The following is a 23,706-nucleotide window of genomic DNA, read 5'->3' on the forward strand; positions in this document are numbered from 1 at the left end:
CGGCCTCCACCGCCCTCTGGGGCAGAGAATTCCACAGACTCACCACTCTCTGTGAGAAAAAGTGTTTCCTCATCTCCGTTCTAAATGGTTTACCCCTTATTCTTAAACTGTGGCCCCTGGTTCTGGACTCCCCCAACATCGAGAACATGTTTCCTGCCTCTAGCGTGTCCAAACCCTTAATAATCTTATATGTTTCAATAAGATGCCCTCTCATCCTTCTAAACTCCAGAGTGTACAAACCCAGGTGGTCTCGACCCAAAACATCACCTGTCCATGTCCTCAAGAGATACAACCTGGCCAGCTGAGTTACTCAAGCACTTTGTGTCCTTTTGTGTATTAACCAGCATCTGCAGTTCCTTGTTTCTATATTTCACTGCAAATGCCTCATTTTGATCAGTATTTTTGCATCTTCTGCCCCTGATTTCTTTCATTGTTTATCTCGTCTGGTTAATACTCTATCTCACTTCCAAACGGTTAATTTATTGTTACTCCAGCACTAAGTGTCTCTTTCCCGTCCCCCCCTGCATGGATGCCAAACACTTTCTGTGGTTCCTTTGCCTTTCTTCCAAACTCAGATCATTGTTCCTTCCCGCCCAATATCTGCCAGAATCTTCGTGAAGGCAATAATTAGAACAAACATGTCACAGTTATAAATGTATATCTGCTGAACAGCCACGTTTTCAAGGCTTTCCCCTTTGTAGCCAGTCTTTTAGAAGATGTATTATTCTTGAAATCCTATTTTAAGAAACGCCCTCAATTTCCTTTATGGTCTTCCCTGAATCCCTGGAATCAGGTCGGCCGGTCACAGAGTGTCAGGTTTCCTCCCTCGTTATGTCCTGCTCCTTCTGTCATCTCCCCATTCTCACACTGACCCTGGAGACAGTCACATCTCTCTCTCGCTCTCTCTCTCTCCCCTTGTTGCTCTTGTTTGGACAGTGTTTTAAGGTAAGACGGAATATTTTTGTTTAATAGAACTAATCCTGGCCAATTAGTCTCCCTGCTCCCTGCTCCTCTGCAGCTGGCATTGGGACTGATTGCAGGTCATGAGGAGATTGAGAGCCACCACCCCAGGGATGACTTGCCGCAGAGTGGGGAATTAGATTCCATGTTCTCACGGATGCTCCAACGATGGGAATATCCAAGTGGAGTTTGCATTGGGTCAGTTTTGTTCAAGTATGTGCATGGACGTAATGGGCCGAAGGGCCTGTTCCGTGACTGAATATTGATTTCTCTAATTTCAAGTCATCCCCTCCCTCTCCATCCCTCCCCCACCCGCTTCCCTTTCCCCTGAGTCTGAAGAAGGGTCTCGACCCGAAACGTCACCCATTCCTTCTCTCCAGAGATGCTGCCTGCCCCACTGAGTTACTCCAGCACTCATGTTATATGGTTCTATGTGAGACGTTTTTCCTTTGAATTATAACGAGTCGACTATTTTCTAAATGGAGAGCGGATTCATAGATCGGAGCAAAGGGACTTAGTGCTGGTGCAGGATTCCCAAAAGGTTCATTGTTGAATCTGTAATAAGGAAGGCAAATGCAATGCTAACATTTATTTGGAGAGGACTAGAATATATAAAACAGTGATGTAATGCTAAGGCTGTGTAAGCCACTGGTCAGGCCGCATGTGGAGTATTGTGAGCAGATTTTGCCCAATATCTGGGGAAGGATGTGGTGGCTCTGGAGAGGGTCCAGAGGAGGTTTATGTGAATGTAATGGTCTGTGGTGGTGTGGGAGATTGAGAGCCACCACCCCAGGGATGACTTGCTTGTGGTGTGGGGGGTTTCTCCCCTGTACTCTTCCACCCCCTCTGTCTCGTAAACTTCAGCGGGATTCCCGCCACCCTGTGATTTTCCTACTGGGAAGTTTGCCAAGTTGTTGTGGACATCACCGAGTAACTCCCAGAGTTTGTGCATAAATCCTGCTGGTGAATTCCCAGCTGACGTTTTTACTGAAAGATAACATTGTAAACGTTACAAGTGCTCGCCGGATTCATTTCACTCGTCTTAATAATAGTGACAAGGTTGTTGAGTGACCTTTAAACTCCCTGTTACATTGGAAAACGATTCCAGCGCATACTTGCGGGATTAAGCGGTTCTTTCAAACCCACGCTGGTTTCTCAGAATAGCCCTGAGGTTACAAGTTTGAATTCCCTATTGTGTTCCTGACCAAATGTCAAACTGAGCAAGGGGATTAAATGTCAGCCATGCCCATGCAGGAGACCATTGTATTCACCACAGACCAGAAATATGATCGCACATTGAAAAGGCCCAGCTGTCAGTGGTGTTGGGAAATGTCTCTGGCCAACCCTTATATGGAGTTGTTCCTCCATTGTTGTGGCCATGGACAGCCAGCCAAGACTATGGAGCCTTGAAAATGAACCAAGTGTCTTCTGAAATACCATCTGACTTTTATATTAAATCCTCGCTCATTCTCCAGTCACGTAACCTTCTGATGGGGTTCAAAGTCATGCATAGACATTGCCGCCCTCTCCCATGCAACCCCAGGGTATCAGGAGCCAGGGTGACAGATGCAGCACAGGTTCTGTGTGTTAGGTTTACGGTGTCCCGTCCAACACATTGGGTTCACCCCCCTTCTCCCCTCCCCTCTCAGCCACCGTGCCCCCACTGCGTCCCAGCCTTTGCCCCACCCCCCCCCCTCCCACAAACACTAGAGGCAGATGGTGGTAAAAGACTATAGGCGCTGGTTTACAATAAAACACACAAGGTGCTTTGTGATTAACACTGCCCCACGCACCAGGGACAATTTACAATTTTACCAAAGCCAATAAACATACAAACCTGCACGTCTTTGGAGTGTGGGAGGAAACCGGAGCGCCCGGAGAAAACCCACGCGGGTCATGGGGAGAACGTACTGTACAAACTCCGTACTGACAGCACCCGTAGTCGGGATTGAACCGGGGTCTCTGGCACTGTGAGGCAGCAGCTCTACCCGCTGCACCACCGTGCCGGCCAGTGGATCTTGTAATATGTGTTAGTGCTGATTTATTCTGAACTTAAACATGTCCGTGTTGGTGAAGAGTTTCTCCATCTTGGTTAAGGGTTTGTTCTCTCCGCAGGTCATTCCCAGGTTGCAGGATGTCCGACATCGACGATCAGGATGATTACGAGTAGGTTTCATGATGATTCTTCTTCATGTCTTCATGTTCTCTGATGAAGGAGGCCATTCAGCCCATCGAGGCTGTGCTAGCTCTCAGGGCATTCCAATCAGTTCCATTCTCATTCATCTCCCTTACATTATTCTTTCCCACATTCCCATCCTCATCCCAATTCTCCTGCCACCCACCTACACCCAGAGTCATAGAGTGATACAGCGTGGAAACAGCCCCTTCGGCCCAACTTGCCCACACCGGCCAACATGTCCCAGCTACACTAGTTCCACCTGCCTGCATTTGGTCCATATCCCTCCAAACCTGTCCTATCCATGTACCTGTCTAAATGTTTCTTAAATGTTGTGATAGTCCCAGCCTCAACTACCTCCTCCGGCAGCTCGTTCCATACACCCACCGCCCCTTTGTGTGAAAAAGTTACCCCTCAGATTCCTATAAAGTCCTTCCCCCTTCACCTTAACCCGTCCTCTGGTCCTCGATTCACCTACTGTGGGCAAGAGACTCTGTACGTCTACCCGATCGATTCCCCTCATGAGTTAAACCCCACTATTAGATCATCCCTCATCCTCCTGCGCTCCAAAGAATAGAGTCCCAGCCTCTCCCTGTTCCACCATGTCCACTGCCGTTGTCCCAGGTCCCAGTCTGGTCACTGTTGGCCCAACATTGATACTGACCCCATCTCCTAGAATCACAGCCACAGTTTTCCTGCTTTGAGGAGAAGTTTCCATCGGGCCCTATCGCTCCTCCACCACAACCCCTCAACCCTCAACCCCCGCCCACTTTGTAGTTTAGTTTATTTTAGAGACACGGTGAACAGGCCCTTCGTGCCGACCAGCGATCCCCGCACACTTACACTATCCTACACACACTAGGGACAATTTACACTTACACTATCCTACACACACTAGGGCCAATTTACACTTACACCTACAAACCTACACGTCTTTGGAGTGTGGGAGGAAACCGAAGATCTCGGAGAAAACCCACGCAGGTCACGGGGAGAACGTGCAAACTCCGTACAAACAGCACCCGCAGTCGGGATCAAACCCGGATCTCCAGCGCTGTGAGGCAGCAGCTCTACCCGCTGCACCACCGTGCCGACCTCCTCTCTCCAACAAGGACCATCTCCCACCACTCTCCCACTGTGAAGGTTCCCAACCTGAAACGTCGCCTGTCTATTCCCCTCCGCAGATGCTGCCTCAGTCGTTGAGTTCCTCCAGCACTTGTTCCATTTTATTCCCAGCAGAATCCCCAAAGAATTGATCAACCCTGTTTTGGTTTCATTCATAAAGGATCATCTTGTACCCCCACCTTGGGCACTTTCACCCCATTTAGATTGTGGCTTATCTGATCTGTGAAATACACTATTGACTACATTTGGTTCAATCCTCCAGATTTCAGGCCTAACTCAAGGAAACACCAGTGAAGGGAGATGCCCACTTGGTAACCACAATGATATACTGCCATCTACATGATCAGTAGCTAGTTAACATGTAGGTAGCTGGCCCTTTGTTACATATGGGGTCATTTCTTGTACGTTGGGTAGTTAGATAATACTTTGGCTTATCCTGGAGTTATAGCACAAGTACTTTGTGTTTTAATTGTAATTCATTTGGTTAAATCCTTCTGATTTAACTATTAAAGCTTTTATGATTTTTTTATGTTATATTTATTAACCAATTGCTTTTTCTCTCCATTCTCTGCCAGGGAACAGCAGGAAGGTAGGTGCCAGTTTATCCTGTATCTCCCCCGGAATAAATCCTGACCGTTGCATTTGCCGGTCGGGACTAAAAGAACGTTTAGTGATTTATTTATGTAGAAAACTGTAGATGATGAAACACCTGAAATGTACAAAGTAAATGATGAAAATAGTCAGCATGTCAGGCAGTGTCTGTGAGGTGATCATTTTAAACTTCTGCTCTCTGAACTCAATAGCAATACTGGGACTGGGTGTTTCGGGTTACAACATGGGGGGCAGTGGGAGGGTGGGGGCGAGACTGTATGTGGGTATTTAACCCCAATGCTGCCACACGTTCAATAACTGACTCGCTGTTTATTGTCACAGGTGAACCTGAGGAAGGTATGCTAAGTGGTTACGGTCTGTGTGTGTCACCCCCCCCCCCCACCCCACCCCCCCTCCCCGCAACCCAGGTGATGCACAATCTCCTCCCCCCCACCCAAACCCTAACGCCCACCACAAACCCCTCCCGCCCCACAAACTCCACCACTCACCCCCCCACCCAACCCCTAATGCCCACCCCACTCCACAAAGCCTCTTGTACCCCACTTACTAACTGTGATACAATGTGCTCGTGCTTGTTCTCTGCGCTAACATTCGCCCAGTGTGCCTCTGCGCTAAAACATTATTTGTTCGTTATAGATTTGAGACAGTGATTCACGTGGTCACAGTTGTGCAAATACGAGGGAGGGTCACACCTGCTACTTGCTGTGCGTGTAAACACACTCACCATGGCACAACTCCATGGATCAGAGCCCCCAAGATCTGCCCAGAACTCACAGATATCAGTTCAGTGTAGTTTATTGTCACGTGTACCGAGGTACAGTGAAAAGCTTTTGTTGTGTGCTAACCAGTCAGCGGAAAGACAACACATGATTACAATCGAGCCGTCCACAGTGTACAGATACAGGATAAAGGGAATAACGTTTAGTGCAAGGTAAAGCCAGCAAAGTCCGATCAAGGATAGTCCAAGGGTCACCAATGAGGTAGATAGTAGCTCAGGACTGCTCTCTGGTTGTGGTAGGATGAATTATTCCACCAAGTCCTCCTCAGCATGTTCCGAAAGGGACGTGAAAGGCGCTAAAGAAATGCAGGTGTAGTTCCTATTGATAAATCTCCCTCACCTCCTGTAGCCACACTGACCCCCTCACTGCTGGGGTTCTGTCGTAGAATCACCTCCCTCTAACGCTCTCTCTTTCACCGCCACGCTCGCTTGCTCGCTCGCTCGCTACGTGAAGAGGAACAGCAGTACGGTCAGGAAGGTGAGTGTCCGTATGAAACTCGCAACGCTGACAGAATAACGCAAATCAGTGTAACTGCTCCAGTCTGTCTGTCTGCTAATCAACAACTCCCACAGAAACACATGCATGCTGGCATTGATTAATGTGTGTGTACGTGTATGTGTGTGTATGTGTATGTGTGTATGTGTGTGTGTGTGTGTGTGTGTGTACGTGTATGTGTGTGTATGTGTGTATGTGTGTGTGTGTGTATGACTGTGTGTGTGTGTGTGTGTGTATGACTGTGTGTGTGTGTGTGTGTGTGCCTGTGTGTGTGTGTGTGCCTGTGTGTGTGTGTGTGCCTGTGTGTGTGTGTGTGTGTATGACTGTGTGTGTGTGTGTGTGTACGTGTATGTGTGTGTATGTGTGTATGTGAGTGTGTGTGTATGACTGTGTGTGTGTGTGTGAGTGTATGACTGTGTGTGTGTGAGTGTATGAGTGTGTGTGTGTGCGCGCGCGCGCGTGCGTGTGTGTGTGTGCGGAACTAACTCCCTGTATAAACAAGACTCGGTTTCTAATGTTGAGACGTTTTACAGCACGGAATGTCGGTGCTTTCTCAACCTGGTCATAATTCGTGATTTGCCTGTGATTGAGGTAGAGTGTAGAGATATAGCATGGAGTTAGATGTGGCCCTTGTGGCTAAAGGGTTCAGGGGGTATGGAGAGAAGGCAGGTACAGGATACTGAGTTGGATGATCAGCCATGATCATATCGAATGGCGGTGCAGGCTCGAAGGGCCGAATGGCCTACTCTTGCACCTATTTTCTATGTTTCTACGAAACAGGCCCTTCGGCCCGCAGACCCCATGCTGGCCATACGAGTTCTATGCTAACCCATCCTACACACTAGGAGGCAATTTACAGAGGGCCAATTAACCTACAAACCTGCACGTCTTTGGGATGTGGGAGGAAACCGGAGCGCCCGGGGAAAACTCACACGGTTACAGGGATAACATGCAAACTCCACGCAGACAGCACCCGAGGTCAGGATTGAACCCGGGTCTCTGGCGCTGTGAGGCAGCAGCTCTACCCGCTGCGCCACCGTGCCGCCCCGATACATGTGTTGGAGGGAGAGAGGGAGGGAAGGGGTCATGACCCATCGTTGCTGCTGGTGGCATTGACCCTTGTCCTGTGACCTGATGCTCTGACCTCTTGTCTTTGCTTCCATCCATTCAGACGAGGACTATCAGGAACAGGAGGAACAAGGTAAATGGGCAGAGGGTGGAGAGAGGGTGGGGAGTGGGGAGGGGGGAGTGGGGGTGTGGAGAGAGTGGGGAGGGGGGAGTAGTGGGGAGGGGGTGGGGAGAGAGTGGGGAGGGGGGAGATTGGGGAGGGGGTGGGGAGAGAGTGGGGGTGGGGGAATCACGTAGATGGGACGGGAGTCACCTGTAGGATTGTCCTCTAAAGGACAGCAGAGCTCCCCCCTGCAGGACATTGGAGGAGATGAGTTTCTGCCACAGTCCACTACTTCTGTGACTATTATCCACAGGATGGTTTTAGTGCCGCTCACAAACAGGCCTTGTTCACCAAGTTTCCTTTCGAGTGCTAATACTGAATCCAGTTCTGTTAGGAAGGAACTGCAGATGCCGGTTTACACCGAAGATAGACACAACATGCTGGAGTAACTCAGTGGGACAGGCAGCATCTGTGGCCGTCACCCCATTCCTTCTCCTCAGAGACGCTGCCTGTCCCGCTGAGTTACTCCAACATTCAGCGTCCTATCTGGCAGACAGAACCATGCGTGTAAGCCTTGCTGGCTTTGAATCCTCCTCCACTCCCTTGGCATATGGGGTTCCACAGGGCTCAATTTTAGGGCCCCTGCTCTTCTCTCTATACCTACTTCCTCTGGGCTCAATTTTAAGAAGGCATGGCATCTCCTTTCACTTTTACGCAGATGATAGCCAGTTATATATGCCACTCAGGAAAGAAGACGACTATTCTCTAAAATCACTTCTGTCTTGTCTTGAGGTCCTGGATGGCCTTAAACTTTCTGGGACTTAATGAAAAAAAGACAGAGGTGATTTTGTTTGGCCCCAATGGCTGCCGTGAACCTCCCTTTGTTGACTTGGGTCCACTGGCATTGTCCGTAAAGCCAACAGTTTTAAACCTGGGTTTTAGGATGGACGGTGATTTTAAACTAGATAAACAAATAGGCGCGGTGGTTAAGTCCAGCTTCTTTCACCTAAGGAAGCTGGCAAAGGTGAAGCCCATCCTCGAGCGGCAGCATTTTGAAACAGTAATCCATGCCTTTATTACATCTAGACTGGATTACTGTAATGCACTCTACTCTGGAGTCGCACGAGCTTCATTGGCTCGTCTCCAGCTGGTTCAAAATGCTGCCACTCGCCTTTTGACCGGAACTCGAAAGAGGGAGCACATTACGCCAATTTTGGCCTCCCTTCACTGGCTCCCAGTGCACTTTCGAGTTCATTTTAAAATTCTGTTATTTGTTTTCAAATCGTTGAATGGGCTCGCCCCGCCTTACCTCTCTGAGCTGCTCCACCTATATGCTCCTGCCCGGTGCCTCAGGTCAGCTGATCAGCTGCTCCTTGAGGCACCAAGGTCTAAGCGGAAGCTCAGAGGGGATAGAGCCTTTTCTGTTGCTGCTCCAGCACTCTGGAACACCTTGCCGTTGCACATCAGACAGGCCCCCTCACTGTCCATCTTCAAATCCTCCCTAAAAACTCATTTTTATTCTCTGGCTTTCGACACTGGCTGAGACATTGCTCCTGTTCTTAGTGCTTTTAATGTCTTTTAATTTTTACTGTTTTTTAGTCCTTCGTTTTACGGTTTTTAATGGTTTGTAATAACTTTTTGTCCATGAGTTCTCATGTACAACACTTTGTGGCAACTGCGGTTGTTTAAAGTGCTTTATAAATAAAGTTATTATTATTATTATTATTATTCTGTGTCTATCTTCTGTTGCCTTTCCTGTACATTCCAGATCACACACTGTGCAATTTGTACAACATTATCTTGGGATTATAGATTTCCTGTCGTTGTAAACTCTCACCAGTGTGACACTTTCCCAGTCACCTCCTCTTTCCGGCATTTTCCATTGAATCCGAGCTCAAATCGACCTGGCGTGACCCCGCCGTGACCCCCACCATAATTTCCAGCTGAGGCCTCTTGCTTAATGAACGATCAACTGCAGGCCATTAACATCTGTACTAATGCCGTCTATTGTCCTCCCTCTCTCTTCCCACGTTCCCTCCATCTCTCCTGACCTTTCCCATCCTTAACTGGCGTCTATTGGGGACCCTCTGCATCAGCTCTACAGGGTAAGTGTGACACCTCGCAGCATTACTGCAGTTACTGCACTGTTACTGCACTGTTACTGCACCATTATTGCACTGTTACTGCACCAATAGTGCACTGTTACTGCACTGTTACTGCACCATTACTGCACCATTACTGCACTGTTACTGCACTGTTACTGCACTATTACTGCACCGTTACTGCACCATTACTGCACCCTTACTGCACCGTTACTGCACTGTTACTGCACCGTTACTGCACTATTACTGCACTATTACTGCAGTTACTGCACCATTACTGCACTATTACTGCAGTTACTGCACCATTACTGCACCTTTACTGCACCATTACTGCACTGTTACTGCACCATTACTGCACCATTACTGCACTGTTACTGCACTATTACTGCACCGTTACTGCACTATTGCTGCACTATTACTGCACCGTTACTGCACTATTACTGCACCATTACTGCACTGTTACTGCACCGTTACTGCACCATTACTGCACCATTACTGCACCGTTACTGCACTATTACTGCACCGTTACTGCACTATTACTGCACTATTACTGCACCGTTACTGCACCATTACTGCACCGTTACTGCACTATTACTGCACCGTTACTGCACCGTTACTGCACTATTGCTGCACTATTACTGCACTATTACAGCACCGTTACTGCACTATTTCTGCACCATTACTGCACTGTTACTGCACCGTTACTGCACTATTACTGCACCATTACTGCACCGTTACTGCACTATTACTGCACCGTTACTGCACTATTACTGCACTATTACTGCACTATTACTGCACCGTTACTGCACCATTACTGCACTGTTACTGCACTATTACTGCACCGTTACTGCACTATTACTGCACTATTACTGCACCATTACTGCACTATTACTGCACTATTACTGCACCGTTACTGCACCGTTACTGCACCGTTACTGCACTATTACTGCACCGTTACTGCACTGTTACTGCACTATTATTGCACAGTTACTGCACTATTACTGCACTATGACTGCACTGTTACTGCACCATTACTGCACTGTTACTGCACTATTACTGCACTATTACTGCACTGTTACTGCCCTCGCTGACCGCACTGCCCCTGGAGTGGTCCGTGCCCGTACAGTAACAGAGTGCCCCTCTCCTCCTCTCCTCCTCTCACCCACCTGCTCGACCTACAGGTAACCCTGACATTACAGCCTCCACTCAAGCTCATAACGTCCTGCGTTCTTGGAGTAGAATTAGGCCATTCGGCCCATCAGGTCTACTCCGCCATTCAATCATCTCTCCCTTCTAACCCCATTCTCCTGCCTTCTCCCCATAACCCCTGATATTGATGTACTAATCAAGAATCTGTCAATTTCCACTTGACAGATTTAAATATACCCATTGACTCAGCCTCCACAGCCGTCTGTGGCAATGAATCCCACAGATTCACCGTCCTCCTTGTCACATCTTGAGCTCACAATGACTTTTATTTTTGACAAGTGTGTATCCATCATTTCCTGCAGAAAGTAACATTTCTTCTCTTTCTTCCCTGCTCCACAGAAGAGGAAAGGCCCAGACCAAAGTAAGTTTACTCTTTGCATGTCTAACTAACCTCTCTGTGACAAGCTCTGGATTTGAAAACAGCCTTAGGGGGTGAATCCAGAGTGAATTCCTCAGCTTCAGCCAATGACAAAAACTGAAATCAGCCTGGAAGCTAATCTGGGAAAATCTCTATTTTTCATCTAAATAAACTCCATAGTTGCAATATTGACCAAAATATTCATCTTTCATTCAGTTCAGTTTCACTGCTACCGAGGTACAGTGAAATGTTGGTTTAAACCAAAGATAGGCACAAAATGCTGGAGTAACTCAGCGGGACAGCCAGCTTCTCTGGAGAGAATGAATGGGTGAAGTTTCGGGACGAGACCCTTCTTCAGATGTTGTTACACCTGCAAGTGTGATCAACACCCACTCCACTTTACAGGCAGTTCACTGACACTGAATGTTGATGAGTTTCTTTACTGAAGTTTGTAATCCACAAATCCAGCCAGAGAGTTGTTTGGCTCAGGGACTGACCCTTCGGCCCACCCTGTCTATGCCGTCCGACCAAGTTACTCCAGCATTTTGTGCCTATCTTCGGTGTAAACCAGCATCTGCAGTTCCTTCCTACATGGCCACTACATGCCCACAGCCCTGTGTTGGTGAACATGGTTTATGTGACTTCTCTTCCCAAAGTAACACTCTGTTCTCTCTCTCCCAGGCTGGTTGTCCCCCAGATCTCTGGTCCCAAAATCCCAGATGGAGAGCGTGTGGACTTTGACGTAAGTTCAGTCTGATGACACTGTTTGTCAGTGGGCAGTATTTGGTAGTGTGTGCAGGTGTGGGCGGATGTCTGCAGATGTGTGAAGATGTGTGCAGATGTGTGCAGTTGTGTGCAGATGTGTGCAGGTGTTTGCAGATGTGTGCAGGTGTGTGCAGTTGTGTGCAGGTGTTTGCAGATGTGTGCAGTTGTGTGCAGGTGTGTGAAGATGTGTGCAGGTGTGGGCGGATGTCTGCAGGTGTGTGCAGATGTGTGAAGATGTGTGCAGATGTGTGAAGATGTGTGCAGTTGTGTGCAGGTGTGTGCAGATGTGTGCAGGTGTGTGCAGATGTGTGAAGATGTGTGCAGATGTGTGAAGATGTGTGCAGGTGTGTGAATATGTGTGCAGGTGTGTGCAGATGTTTGCAGATGTGTGCAGTTGTGTGCAGATGTGTGCAGGTGTGTGCAGTTGTGTGCAGATGTGTGCAGGTGTTTGCAGATGTGTGCAGATGTGTGCAGGTGTTTGCAGATGTGTGCAGTTGTGTGCAGATGTGTGCAGGTGTTTGCAGATGTGTGCAGTTGTGTGCAGATGTGTGAAGATGTGTGCAGGTATGTGAAGATGTGTGCAGGTGTGTGCAGATGTGTGAAGATGTGTGCAGGTGTTTGCAGATGTGTGCAGATGTGTGCAGATGTGTACAGGTGTGTGCAGATGTGTGAAGATGTGTACAGGTGTGTGCAGGTGTGTGCAGATGTGTACAGGTGTGTGCAGATGTGTGAAGATGTGTGCAGGTGTGTGCAGATGTGTGAAGATGTGTGCAGGTGTGTGAAGATGTGTGCAGGTGTGTGCAGATGTGTGAAGATGTGTGCAGGTGTGTGAAGATGTGTGCAGATGTGTACAAGGTGTGTGCAGGTGAAGGCTGGTTCATGTACAGTCCCACTGCCCCCTACAGGACATCCATCGCAAGCGCATGGAGAAGGACCTGCTGGAACTGCAAACCCTCATCGACGCTCACTTTGAACAGAGGAAAAAGGAGGAAGAAGAACTGATCTGCCTGAAGGATCGGATTGTGGGTATTGTGTGGACCTTGAAGCAAGGCTAATCCGTTCAGTTCAGTCTAGTGTATTGTCACGTGTAGCGGGGTACAGTGCTTGTTGCAGCGGAAAGACAATACATGATTACAATCGAGATACATGATAAGGGAATAACGTTCAGTGCAAAGTTTGATCAAGGATAGTCCGAGGGTCACCAATGAGGTGGATAGTAGTTCCGCACCTGGTACATTGTGTTCTGTTGTGGGAGAAATGCCATGAAGCTAGCAAGCATGCACAGACTAGTGAGACTAGCCCAGATGGGCAGCATGGGCCGAAGGGCCTGTCCTTGCAGCGTGCCTCTGTTTATTACATCATCTAGCACAATATATATACGTAGAAGGCACATTGACTGGATAGCAGAAATCAAAACAGAACATTCTGGAAAGAAGAACAGTCTGGAACATTCTCAGTGGATCAGGCAGGAGTGTGGTCAGGGTGGTGTGGGTCTCTGATGATGCTGGCTGCCTTATGAGGCAGCGCCTCCTGTAGATCCCTGCGATGGTGGGGGGGTCAGTACCTGTGATGGAGCGGGCAGTGTGTGGAGGGAGCGGGCAGTGTGTGGTGGGGGGGGTCAGTACCTGTGATGGTCCGGGCAGTGTGTGGTGGTGGTGGGGGGGGGGGGGAGGGTCAGTACCGGTGTTGGAGTGGGCAGTGTGGGGGGGTCAGTACCTGTGATGGACCAGGCAGTGTGGTGGTGGTGGGGGGGGTCAGTACCGGTGTTGGAGTGGGCAGTGTGGGGAGGGTCAGTCTCTACAGCCTCCATTGCCCCTGGCCACCGGGTTGTTCTCAATTCCCTGCGGTTTTTGCTGCTTTCACCGCTTTATGTCGGTCCCCCATGTCCCGGGAAGTCCTGCAACCCGACCAATGAGCATGGGGCGTGGAGCGGTCTGTGCCAATGCTGTGCCCGCAATGTCAGTGGTTCCTCGTTGTGTCCACAGGAACACCGGCGGTCAGAGCGGGCCGAGCAACAGAGGGTGCGGGCAGAGAAGGAACGGGACCGGCAGACCAGGCTGATGGTCAGTGTCTGCACACTCACCCCCATCACCCCCTCCCCACCCCAATCACCCCCTCCCCCACCCTAATCACCCCCTCCCTCACCCCAATAACCTTGCACCCCCTCATCCTCCAACTCCCCCCTCACTTCCCTGTCCCCACTCCCCCTCCCACTCCCCCTCCGTTGACCCTCTGGGTTGGCCAGGCCGTCCATTGGCAGTCGGTTGACGGTTCCATTCATCTCCTCACTCTCTCCCCAACAGGAGGAGAAGAACCGCAAGGAGGAGGAAGAGGCGAAGAAGCGTGCGGACGATGACGCCAAGAAGAAGAAGGTCTTGTCCAACATGGGGGCGCATTACGGCGGCTACCTGGTCAAGGTAGGGACTTGGGCAACGCCCGGCTCATCGGGCCCAGCTGATCCACCACCATGATGATGATCAGGGGGGAACTCATTGAAACTTACCGGGTAGAATGGATGTGGAGAGGATGTTTCAACTAGTGGGAGAGTCTAGGACCAGAGGTCACAGCTTCAGAATTAAAGAACGTACTTGTCGAATGGAGATGAGCAGGAATTTGTTTAGCAAGGTCATGTGATAGGTGCAGAATTAGGCCATTCGGTCTATCGAGTCTACTCCTCCGTTCAATCATGGCTGATCTATCTCTCCCTCCTAACCCTATTCTCCTGCCTTCACCCCATAACCCCTGACACCCGTACTAATCAAGAATCTATCTAACTCTGCCTTAAATATATCCACTGACTTGTGGCTTCCACAGCCTTCTGTGGCAAAGAATTCCACAGATTCACCACCTTCTGACTAAAGACATTCCTGCTCATCTCCTTCCTAAAAGAACGTCCTTTATTTCTGAGGCTGTGACCTCTAGTCCTAGACTCTCCCACTAGTGGAAACATCCTCTCCATTTATGAAATGATGCCAGGAATATTTAGGTTATTCACACAATGGGTGGTGGAGGTCAGCATCTTCTGTGTAGACCTGCATCTTCTGTGTAGACCTGCATCTTCAGTGTAAGTCAGCATCTTCAGTGTAAGTCAGCATCTTCAGTGTGTCAGCATCTTCAGCGTCGGTCAGCATCTTCAGCGTCGGTCAGCATCTTCAGTGTATGTCAGCAACTTCAGCGTCGGTCAGCATCTTCAGTGTATGTCAGCGTGTACAGTTGCTTCCTCTACACAGTAACTACAATCTCCAATCCCGCAGGCGGAGCAGCGCCGAGGCAAAAGGCAGACTGGCCGTGAGATGAAGAAGAAGATTCTGGCGGAGAGACTGAAACCACTCAACATCGAGCACCTGAGCGACGATAAAACCAGGTAGAGAGACCACAGCTTCCTGTCGCCCCCTAACTCTGCACCTCGCTGTGTCCACTCACCCACTACAACAAGAGTGTCTCATTGTCCCGTGTACCGACAATGGAACAGTTAGGCTCTTGCTCGCCGCAGCTTAAGGGTGGCACGGTGGCGCAGCGAGTGGAGCTGCTGCCTCACGGCGCCAGAGTCCCGGGATCGATCCTGACTACGGGTGCTGTCTGTACGGAGTTTGCGCGTTCTCGCCCCGTGACCTGCGCGGGTTTTGTCTGGGTGCTCCCGTTTCCTCCCACACTCCAAAGACATGTAGGTTTGTAGGTTAATTGGCTTTGGTAAAATTGTAAATTGTCCCTAGTGTGTGTAGGATAGTGTTAGAGTGCGAGGATCGCTGGTCGGCACGGACTTGGTGGGCCGAAGGGCCTGTTTCCGTGCTGTATCTCTAAAGTCTAAAGTGAATTTGAACAAGCCCGTAAATGCAATAACACGGAGAAATATATAATAATCAATAATACATTAAATTAATAACCATAACACAAGGTAAACAGAATTGGGGGGGGGGGGGGGCGGCAGTGGGGAGGGTGCATGGAGGATGGATGGGGGTGTGAGAGGGGCAGAGGAATGAGTGGGATTGGTGTCAATGGCCGTTGAAGGTGGGCAGGGAGAGGATGGGCTGAAGGGCCTGTTTCCATGCGGTACGGTTCTTAAATCTCCATGAAATGCTTCTCTGTTTTTGTCCAGAGAGAAAGCCAAAGAGCTGTGGGAGTGGATGTATCAGCTGGAGTCGGAGAAATTTGACCTGATGGACAAACTGAAGCGACAGAAATATGAGGTATATGGTGGGGGTGAGAGAGGGGGTGGGGAGAGAGGGGTGGGGAGAGAGGGGGGTGGGGAGAGAGGGGGGGAAAGGGGGTGGGGAGAGAGTGGGGGAGATGGGGCGGAGGGAGGGGATGGGGAGGGGGGTGAGGTGAGAGGGGATGCGGAGGGGGTGGGAGGTACAGTGAAAAGCTTTTGTTGCGTGCTAACCAGCCAGCAGAAAGACAATACATGATTACAATCGAGCCGTCCACAGTGTACAGATACATGATAAGGGAATAACGTTTAATAGTAAGATTAAACGAGAACTTACCAGTTTGAAGTTTGATCTGTATTTTATGAGGAGTTACGATGAGGGATTATGTGAAGAAGCCCGCCAGGACGCATGCGTGGCATTCTTCAAAGCAGCGGTGTGAAATCACAGATAACTGTAATGACTAAACATAGTAAGATTAGAGAAGAGATACCAGTTAAGTATATGATCAAGGGTGGGAGCGGAGGGCACGTATCCCTCATCGTAACTCCTCATAAAATACAGATCAAACTTCAAACTGGTAAGTTCTCGTTTAATCTTACTATTTTACTTCGGAGTCACGTGAGTGACTACGTGAAGATTTTAAAGCTCTGTGATTTCATGCCGTGGAAACGAGTCCATGCATCACGTCTGCCTTGATGACTGTAGGAGGAATTGTGTTAACATAATTTGGACATGAATTCGACATTGAAATCATAAAATTTATTAACACAAATTTATAACCCCTTTTTATGGGTTTAAATTAATTTACAGAACTTAAAATTGTTTCTGCAAACGTTCCAGGTTTCATTACTGGTTTATTGTAAAATAATTGGAATGTTTTTTCCCCCCCCAGACCATCCTGCTGCCTTGAGGATTTGGTCCATTGGGACATCCAACTGTATCGCTGCCGATGTAGCTGCAGCCCTGGTGGAATGAGATTTAAAATATTAGTATCCACCCCAGCCTGTGTTAGCACCTGTTTCAGCCATCTTGAGATGGTCTGGACCGTCACTCTTTTGTGTGGTTGCTAGTGGCTGACCAAAAAGTGCCTTCTCATTGCCTCTTAGGATTTTCGTTTTCTCCATGTATAACGACAGATGTCTTACTATACAGAGACGGTCATCTGTTGGGTATGACCTAAATTGTACATTGAGGCCTGCTGATCCCTGTCTGTTCTGCTTATTAACTCATAGATATGAAACGTAATATTTTCTGTTGAGGAAGTCATGTTGTCCAGTCTTAGTTTATGCAGTGACTGTACCCTTTGTGCCGTGACCAATGCCATTAGCATGACTGTTTTTAATGTCAGTCTGTGTAGGGACAGAGCTGTTGCTGGAGACCAATTCCTGAGCATCTTCAGGATAATAATTACATCCCATATTTGGGAGTACCTGGTTCTTGGGGGATTAGTATTAAAAATTCCCCTCATAAGTTTTGTTACCAGTGGGTGAGTCCCAACAGAGTAACGCTCTGTCCCCTGCCATAGGTAAGTCGATAGGGAACTTCTGGCGCAGTTGATGGCATTGTAACTGAGCCCCTCATCATAGTGGAGGCCTGCCAGATATTCCAGAACAGACGGGATGTTCATGTCTCTGTAGGTGATGTTGTTTTTATGGCAGTGCATCGCCCACTTCCTGATATAGACCAGACACTGTTTTTTGGTTGACTGTCTTTGGGCCACCGAGATCATGTTCACTGTTCGGTCCGTCAGTCCCAGTTGTAGTAGAGGTGTTTTTATAACTCTACAAATTAATAAGTTCAAATGTTTATGGCATGGGTGGCTATCCCTTGTTACGGGATGTAGCAATAAATCTGGTCTATGTGGGATGGTGATACATGGTTCTAATACCATGTTTAATACCACTGGGAACCATGGTTGAGTAGGCCAATCGGGTACTATCAATACCAGACGCAGAGTCTTGTTGTATTTTCCTTAATACCCGACTGATGAGGCAGAAAGGAGGGAATGCGTAAATAAACAATTTCCCCCCCCCCCCCCCAATGCAGCGAAAATGCATCTGTCACCGCTGCCCCAGGGTCTGGTTCCCATGAAACATAATTTGATAACTGGTGGTTAAGTCTGGATGCGAATAGATCGATATCTGGTGTTCCATATTTTGCTGTAATATCAGCAAATACTTTTTTATTCAACATCCATTCGGTGTTTTCATTAAATTTGCGTGACCTGGTGTCTGCCACTAAATTTAGTCTTCCTGGTAGGTAAGTGGCTGATATCCAAATATCTCTCTGGATACACCATTGCCAAATTGTATTAGCCAGGTTGTCACATGATGTCGATTTGTTTCCACCCATGTGGTTAATGTATGCTACCACGGTGGTATTGTCTATCTGTAGTCTAACATGCTGGTGATATGACCCAGTACAATATGACTTTAGGCCATTAGGGATTTTTTGGAATGTATGCGGGATAGTTATCTAAATCAACATGTAGAGGAACCAACGAGAGAGCAGGCTATTTTAGACTGGGTATTGAGTAATAAGGAAGGGTTAGTTAGCAGTCTTGTTGTACGTGCCCCCTTGGGCAAGAGTGACCATAATATGGTTGAGTTCTTCATTAGGATGGAGAGTGACATTGTTAATTCAGAAACAATGGTTCTGAACTTAAAGAAAGGTAACTTTGAGGGTATGAGACGTGAATTGGCCAAGATTGACTGGCAATTAATTCTAAAAGGGTTGACGGTGGATATGCAATGGAAGACATTTAAAGACTGCATGGATGAACTACAAAAATTGTTCATTCCAGTTTGGCAAAAGAATAAATCAGGGAAGGTAGTGCATCCGTGGATAACAAGGGAAATCAGGGTCCCTTGCAGTCAGAAACAGGTGAGTTGATCATGGGGAACAAGGATATGGCGGACCAATTGAATAACTACTTTGGTTCCGTCTTCACTAAGGAAGACATAAATAATCTGCCGGAAATAGCAGGGGACCGCGGGTCAAAGGAGTTGGAGGAATTGAGTGAAATCCAGGTTAGCCGGGAAGTGGTGTTGGGTAAATTGAATGGATTAAAGGCCGATAAATCCCCAGGGCCAGATAGGCTGCATCCCAGAGTACTTAAGGAAGTAGCTCCAGAAATAGTGGATGCATTAGTAATAATCTTTCAAAACTCTTTAGATTCTGGAGTAGTTCCTGAGGCTTGGCGGGTAGCAAACGTAACCCCACATTTTAAGAAGGGAGGGAGAGAGAAAACGGGGAATTACAGACCAGTTAGTCTAACATCGGTAGTGGGGAAACTGCTAGAGTCAGTTATTAAAGATGGGATAGCAGCACATTTGGAAAGTGGTGAAATCATTGGACAAAGTCAGCATGGATTTACAAAAGGTAAATCATGTCTGACGAATCTTATAGAATTTTTCGAGGATGTAACTAGTAGCGTGGATAGGGGAGAACCAGTGGATGTGGTGTATCTGGACTTCATGAAGGCTTTCGACAAGGTCCCACATAAGAGATTAGTATACAAACTTAAAGCACACGGCATTGGGGGTTCAGTATTGATGTGGATAGAGAACTGGCTGGCAAACAGGAAGCAAAGAGTAGGAGTAAACGGGTCCTTTTCACAATGGCAGGCAGTGACTAGTGGGGTACCGCAAGGCTCAGTGCTGGGACCCCAGCTATTTACAATATATATTAATGATCTGGATGAGGGAATTGAAGGCAATATCTCCAAGTTTGCGGATGACACTAAGCTGGGGGGCAGTGTTAGCTGTGAGGAGGATGCTAGGAGACTGCAAGGTGACTTGGATAGGCTGGGTGAGTGGGCAAATGTTTGGCAGATGCAGTATAATGTGGATAAATGTGAGGTTATCCATTTTGGTGGCAAAAACAGGAAAGCAGACTATTATCTAAATGGTGGCCGACTAGGAAAAGGGGAGATGCAGCGAGACCTGGGTGTCATGGTACACCAGTCATTGAAAGTGGGCATGCAGGTGCAGCAGGCAGTGAAGAAAGCGAATGGTATGTTAGCTTTCATAGCAAAAGGATTTGAGTATAGGAGCAGGGAGGTTCTACTGCAGTTGTACAGGGTCTTGGTGAGACCACACCTGGAGTATTGCGTACAGTTTTGGTCTCCAAATCTGAGGAAGGACATTATTGCCATAGAGGGAGTGCAGAGAAGGTTCACCAGACTGATTCCTGGGATGTCAGGACTGTCTTATTAAGAAAGACTGGATAGACTTGGTTTATACTCTCTAGAATTTAGGAGATTGAGAGGGGATCTTATAGAAACTTACAAAATTCTTAAGGGGTTGGACAGGCTAGATGCAGGAAGATTGCTGGGGAAGTCCAGGACAAGGGGTCACAGCTTAAGGATAAGGGGGAAATCCTTTAAAACCGAGATGAGAAGAACTTTTTTCACACAGAGAGTGGTGAATCTCTGGAACTCTCTGCCACAGAGGGTAGTCGAGGCCAGTTCATTGGCTATGTTTAAGAGGGAGTTAGATGTGGCCCTTGTGGCTAAGGGGATCAGAGGGTATGGAGAGAAGGCAGGTACGGGATACTGAGTTGGATGATCAGCCATGATCATATTGAATGGCGGTGCAGGCTCGAAGGGCCGAATGGCCTACTCCTGCACCTAATTTCTATGTTTCTATGTAATGCACCCAACATTTCCAGGTAGTTTATGCCCAGTGTGAGTAATAATGATGCCTCCTGAGCAGTCCATCTTCCTCCACAGCTGGTGATGGTATTGGTGGCTCCCCACCCAAGTGCACTGGCATCAGTTTGTAGTACCATGGATGGTTTGCTGATGTCAATGAGGTTATTGCAAGCCTCTATTAAATCTCTAGCCTTTCCCTTAGGCAGAGTCACCGACATGTGAACTGAGTCAATGGTGAAACCCCAAATAGTCCATAGTAGTGGAAGGCGTTAGTTTAGATTTAACTGGATGGATAATAAATCCCAGTTTTTCAAATAACTGTTTTGTGGCTGTTACAGTTTGTTTGGCCAATTCCAAAGTTTTGCCCACAATGAGTATGTCATCTAAATATGCCATGACCATGTGTTTACGTTTACGTAGAAACGCTAGGGCTGGTTTCAAAATTTTTGTGAACAGCCTGGGGCTGATGATAATCCATTTGGCAGTGCTTTATACTGCCAGAGTTGCCCATCCAGTTGAATTTTAAGTAACATCTGTGGTCACCTCGTATAGGCACTGAATAGTAAGCATCTTTTAAATCGATGCTGGCCATGAAGTAACCTTTGGAAATTAATTGTTTAGCAGTAACAAAGGTATCCATTTTGTCAGATCTATGATGATGCGACAAGCACCATCTTTTTGGTTTTTGATAAATATATTGGACACGAATTCTAATGGTTCGTGTTGAGTTTTCTCAATTACACCTTTTATGTAGAGCCGCTCTAGTTCAGCTTGCGCTTTTGATTTTTCTTTATCAGAAGGCACGAACATTCGGTTCAGTATATGTTGAACTGGAGGGCTGTACTTGTGTATAAACTCTATTGTATATCCCTGGATACTGCTTAAGATGTAAGTATCGGTTGTTAACATGCTCCATGCCTTCAGAAAAGAGTGTAATCTCCACCCAACCTCCATGCTCCCTGTATTTTGTAGGGAACCAGACCCACCTACCTCCATAGTTACCAGTGGCAGGTTTACTTCTTTTTGTAGGTTCTTCACTGCTGTTGTTGCGCTGGTGTCTGGATTTTCGGTTTGGTTGGCGTTGGAGGTCCCCCCATCTTCCAAGAAGGCCGGCCTGGGCCATGGCCTAAAAAAGACTCATGTTTTGAGTACCGGGCCTTCGAGCTTTCACCAGTTCTGCTGGTGGGTGCGTGGGGGTGCTGTCGTTGGCCGTAGTGGGTTCCAGTAGGTTCTCTTGTTCCTGCACCCCCTGCACACTTGTCTTTCCTTCTGCGGACCCCTCTTCCAGGTCAGCCCAGAACTGACCCGCAGTGCTCCCCTCTGATGAGGTAGAAGCACTGTGCAGCCCTTCAAGAGGTACTGCTGTGGGTTTATCATAGGGCCCACAGTGACCCGACTCCATCTCCCGGAGTCTGTCACGTTGGAGCAAATGCTCCACACACCGCTCCATCCGGCTCCAGCGCTCTCGGGCGCTGGCCGCCCGCGGTTGTTCAAAGTCGGACTCCTCTGAGTCCACGACCTTGTTTGTTTTTGTGTCTAACCTTACCGCCCGGCCGCGTGGATCTGGCCGGTGCGGAGGCGACATCGGGCACAGCTGATCCCACTATAGGTGATCCGAGTGCCGCTGGCTGCTGCTGGCTGCCCGCTGCTCCGCGGTCCTCCCTCACCAGCTTTGTCCTTACTGCCCTTCCGTGGAGTGGATCTGGCCGGTGCAAAGGCGACATCGTGCACAGCTGATCCCATCTAGCCCACCAGCTTTGTCGCAGCCCGTTGGTTTCTCCACCTGTAATCAGCATGGTAAAACACAAAAAGATCGCAGCTCTTACCTGCAGGTCCAAGTTAAAATTGTCGCTACGGGGGAACGTCGTTTCACCCCGCCTCCTGCCGTTATTGACTTGTCCAAAAAGTCGACGGCCCCATTCTGAATAGTCTCCCGCCCGGCCGTGATGTTCTGGCCGGCGCGGGACCAAAAGTCGGCACAGCTGATCCCTTACGGGGCTTGTGCCTTCAGCTGCTGCTGGCTCCCGCAACTTCGCGGTCCTCCCCAGCCAGCTTTACTCGCAGCACTTGTGGACACTATTTTGTTCAGCTTCCCCCCCTGTGAAAAAACAGCGCGGGGAACAAAACTACCGCAGAGTAAATTTCTTACCTGCAGGTAGCGGTTTCAAATTACCGCTGCGGGGGAACGCTCCACCCCGCCTGTCGTTTCGCAAGCGTGAAAGCGATATGACACGCATGTGTCGTGGCGGGGTTCTTCACGTAGTCACTCACGTGACTCCGAAGTAAAATGCAAGGTAGAGTCCAGAACCAGGCAGTGGGTGCAAGGATCTGTCACTGGGTAAATGCAGGGATGATTGAGCTATAACCTGCTCTCTCTGATCTATTCTTTCTCGCTCTGCATAATTTCCAGATTAATCTCCTGCATAACCGTATCAACGAGCACCAGAAATTGTGAGTACATCAGGGAAAGCTTTGCTGCTCACTCACCTACCCTGACCCTGCCATGACCCCGCCCTATCCACCCTGACCCCGCCTTGACCCTGCCCGTATCCACCCTGACCGCACCTTGATCCCGCCTGTATACACCGACCCCACCTTGACCCCGCCCGTATCCACCATGACCCCTGCCCTGACCCTGCCCGTGTACACCCTGACCGCACCTTGACCCCACCCGTATACACCCTGACCCCGTCCTGACCTTTCAACTTGTCACCTTTGCCTTTTCAGTAATGAGCTAGTCCAGACACAGTGGGGCGAATGGCCTGCTGGGGGTCTGAGAGTCTGTGTTTGAGCTTGCCCCGTCCCGCATCGTTGCTGGGCCAATGTCCGTGGCGACCGGCTGGGCTGGACTGGGCTTGAGTTGCGGTCCCTTCTCCGCCGATCTCAGCCGGACTTTCCGTGTCTTTCTCCAACAGCAAGAAAGCCGCGGGCAAAGGCAAGGTCGGAGGTCGCTGGAAGTAAACCACAGAGTGATTGTCGGCGCATCCAGTGGTCGCAGACCGTGGAGCCAAGGACAACAAGATGCCTCCTGGCATCGGTCCGTCACTTCCACAAACACGACACGAAAACACAGTCCAACTTTGCTCAACCTGTCCCTATCCCTTCAACAAATAAACTACCAGGTTACAGCTGTCGTGTGTCTTTCTGGTTATTTT

At 48.6% G+C, this 23,706-nt stretch overlaps 1 protein-coding gene across 4 annotated transcripts; it reads left to right on the top strand.

Moving 5' to 3' along the window:
• Positions 1–816: 816 nt before the first annotated feature.
• Positions 817–23,683, top strand: tnnt1 (troponin T1, slow skeletal type). 4 transcript variants are annotated; one of them, XM_033013227.1, is made up of 16 exons: positions 817–945; positions 3,076–3,126; positions 4,834–4,847; positions 5,192–5,206; positions 6,103–6,126; positions 7,316–7,345; positions 9,412–9,420; positions 10,966–10,987; positions 11,666–11,726; positions 12,655–12,771; positions 13,735–13,812; positions 14,053–14,166; positions 15,004–15,113; positions 15,846–15,936; positions 22,962–23,002; positions 23,467–23,683. In XM_033013227.1, the coding sequence occupies exons 2-16, from the start codon at positions 3,095–3,097 to the stop codon at positions 23,510–23,512; spliced, it is 804 nt and encodes a 267-aa protein (XP_032869118.1). In that variant the 5' UTR covers positions 817–945; positions 3,076–3,094; the 3' UTR covers positions 23,513–23,683. The 4 variants fall into 4 exon arrangements, with proteins under 4 accessions (XP_032869118.1, XP_032869119.1, XP_032869116.1 ...); XM_033013225.1 differs by lacking the exon at positions 817–945 and adding an exon at positions 985–1,158; XM_033013228.1 differs by lacking the exon at positions 6,103–6,126 and having other exon boundaries at positions 818–945.
• Positions 23,684–23,706: the final 23 nt, after the last annotated feature.

Source organism: Amblyraja radiata, chromosome 38 (assembly GCF_010909765.2).
Source record: "Amblyraja radiata isolate CabotCenter1 chromosome 38, sAmbRad1.1.pri, whole genome shotgun sequence".
In the NCBI taxonomy this organism is placed as follows: domain Eukaryota; kingdom Metazoa; phylum Chordata; class Chondrichthyes; order Rajiformes; family Rajidae; genus Amblyraja; species Amblyraja radiata.

Coding starts and splice junctions, on each gene's coding strand:
- tnnt1 (XM_033013225.1), top strand. CDS start 1,106: ATGTTCTCACGGATGCTCCAACGATGGGAATATCCAAGTGGAGTTTGC. Junction 6,127..7,315: donor ACAGCAGTACGGTCAGGAAG/GTGAGTGTCCGT, acceptor CCATCCATTCAG/ACGAGGACTATCAGGAACAG. Junction 15,937..22,961: donor TGAAGCGACAGAAATATGAG/GTATATGGTGGG, acceptor CATAATTTCCAG/ATTAATCTCCTGCATAACCG.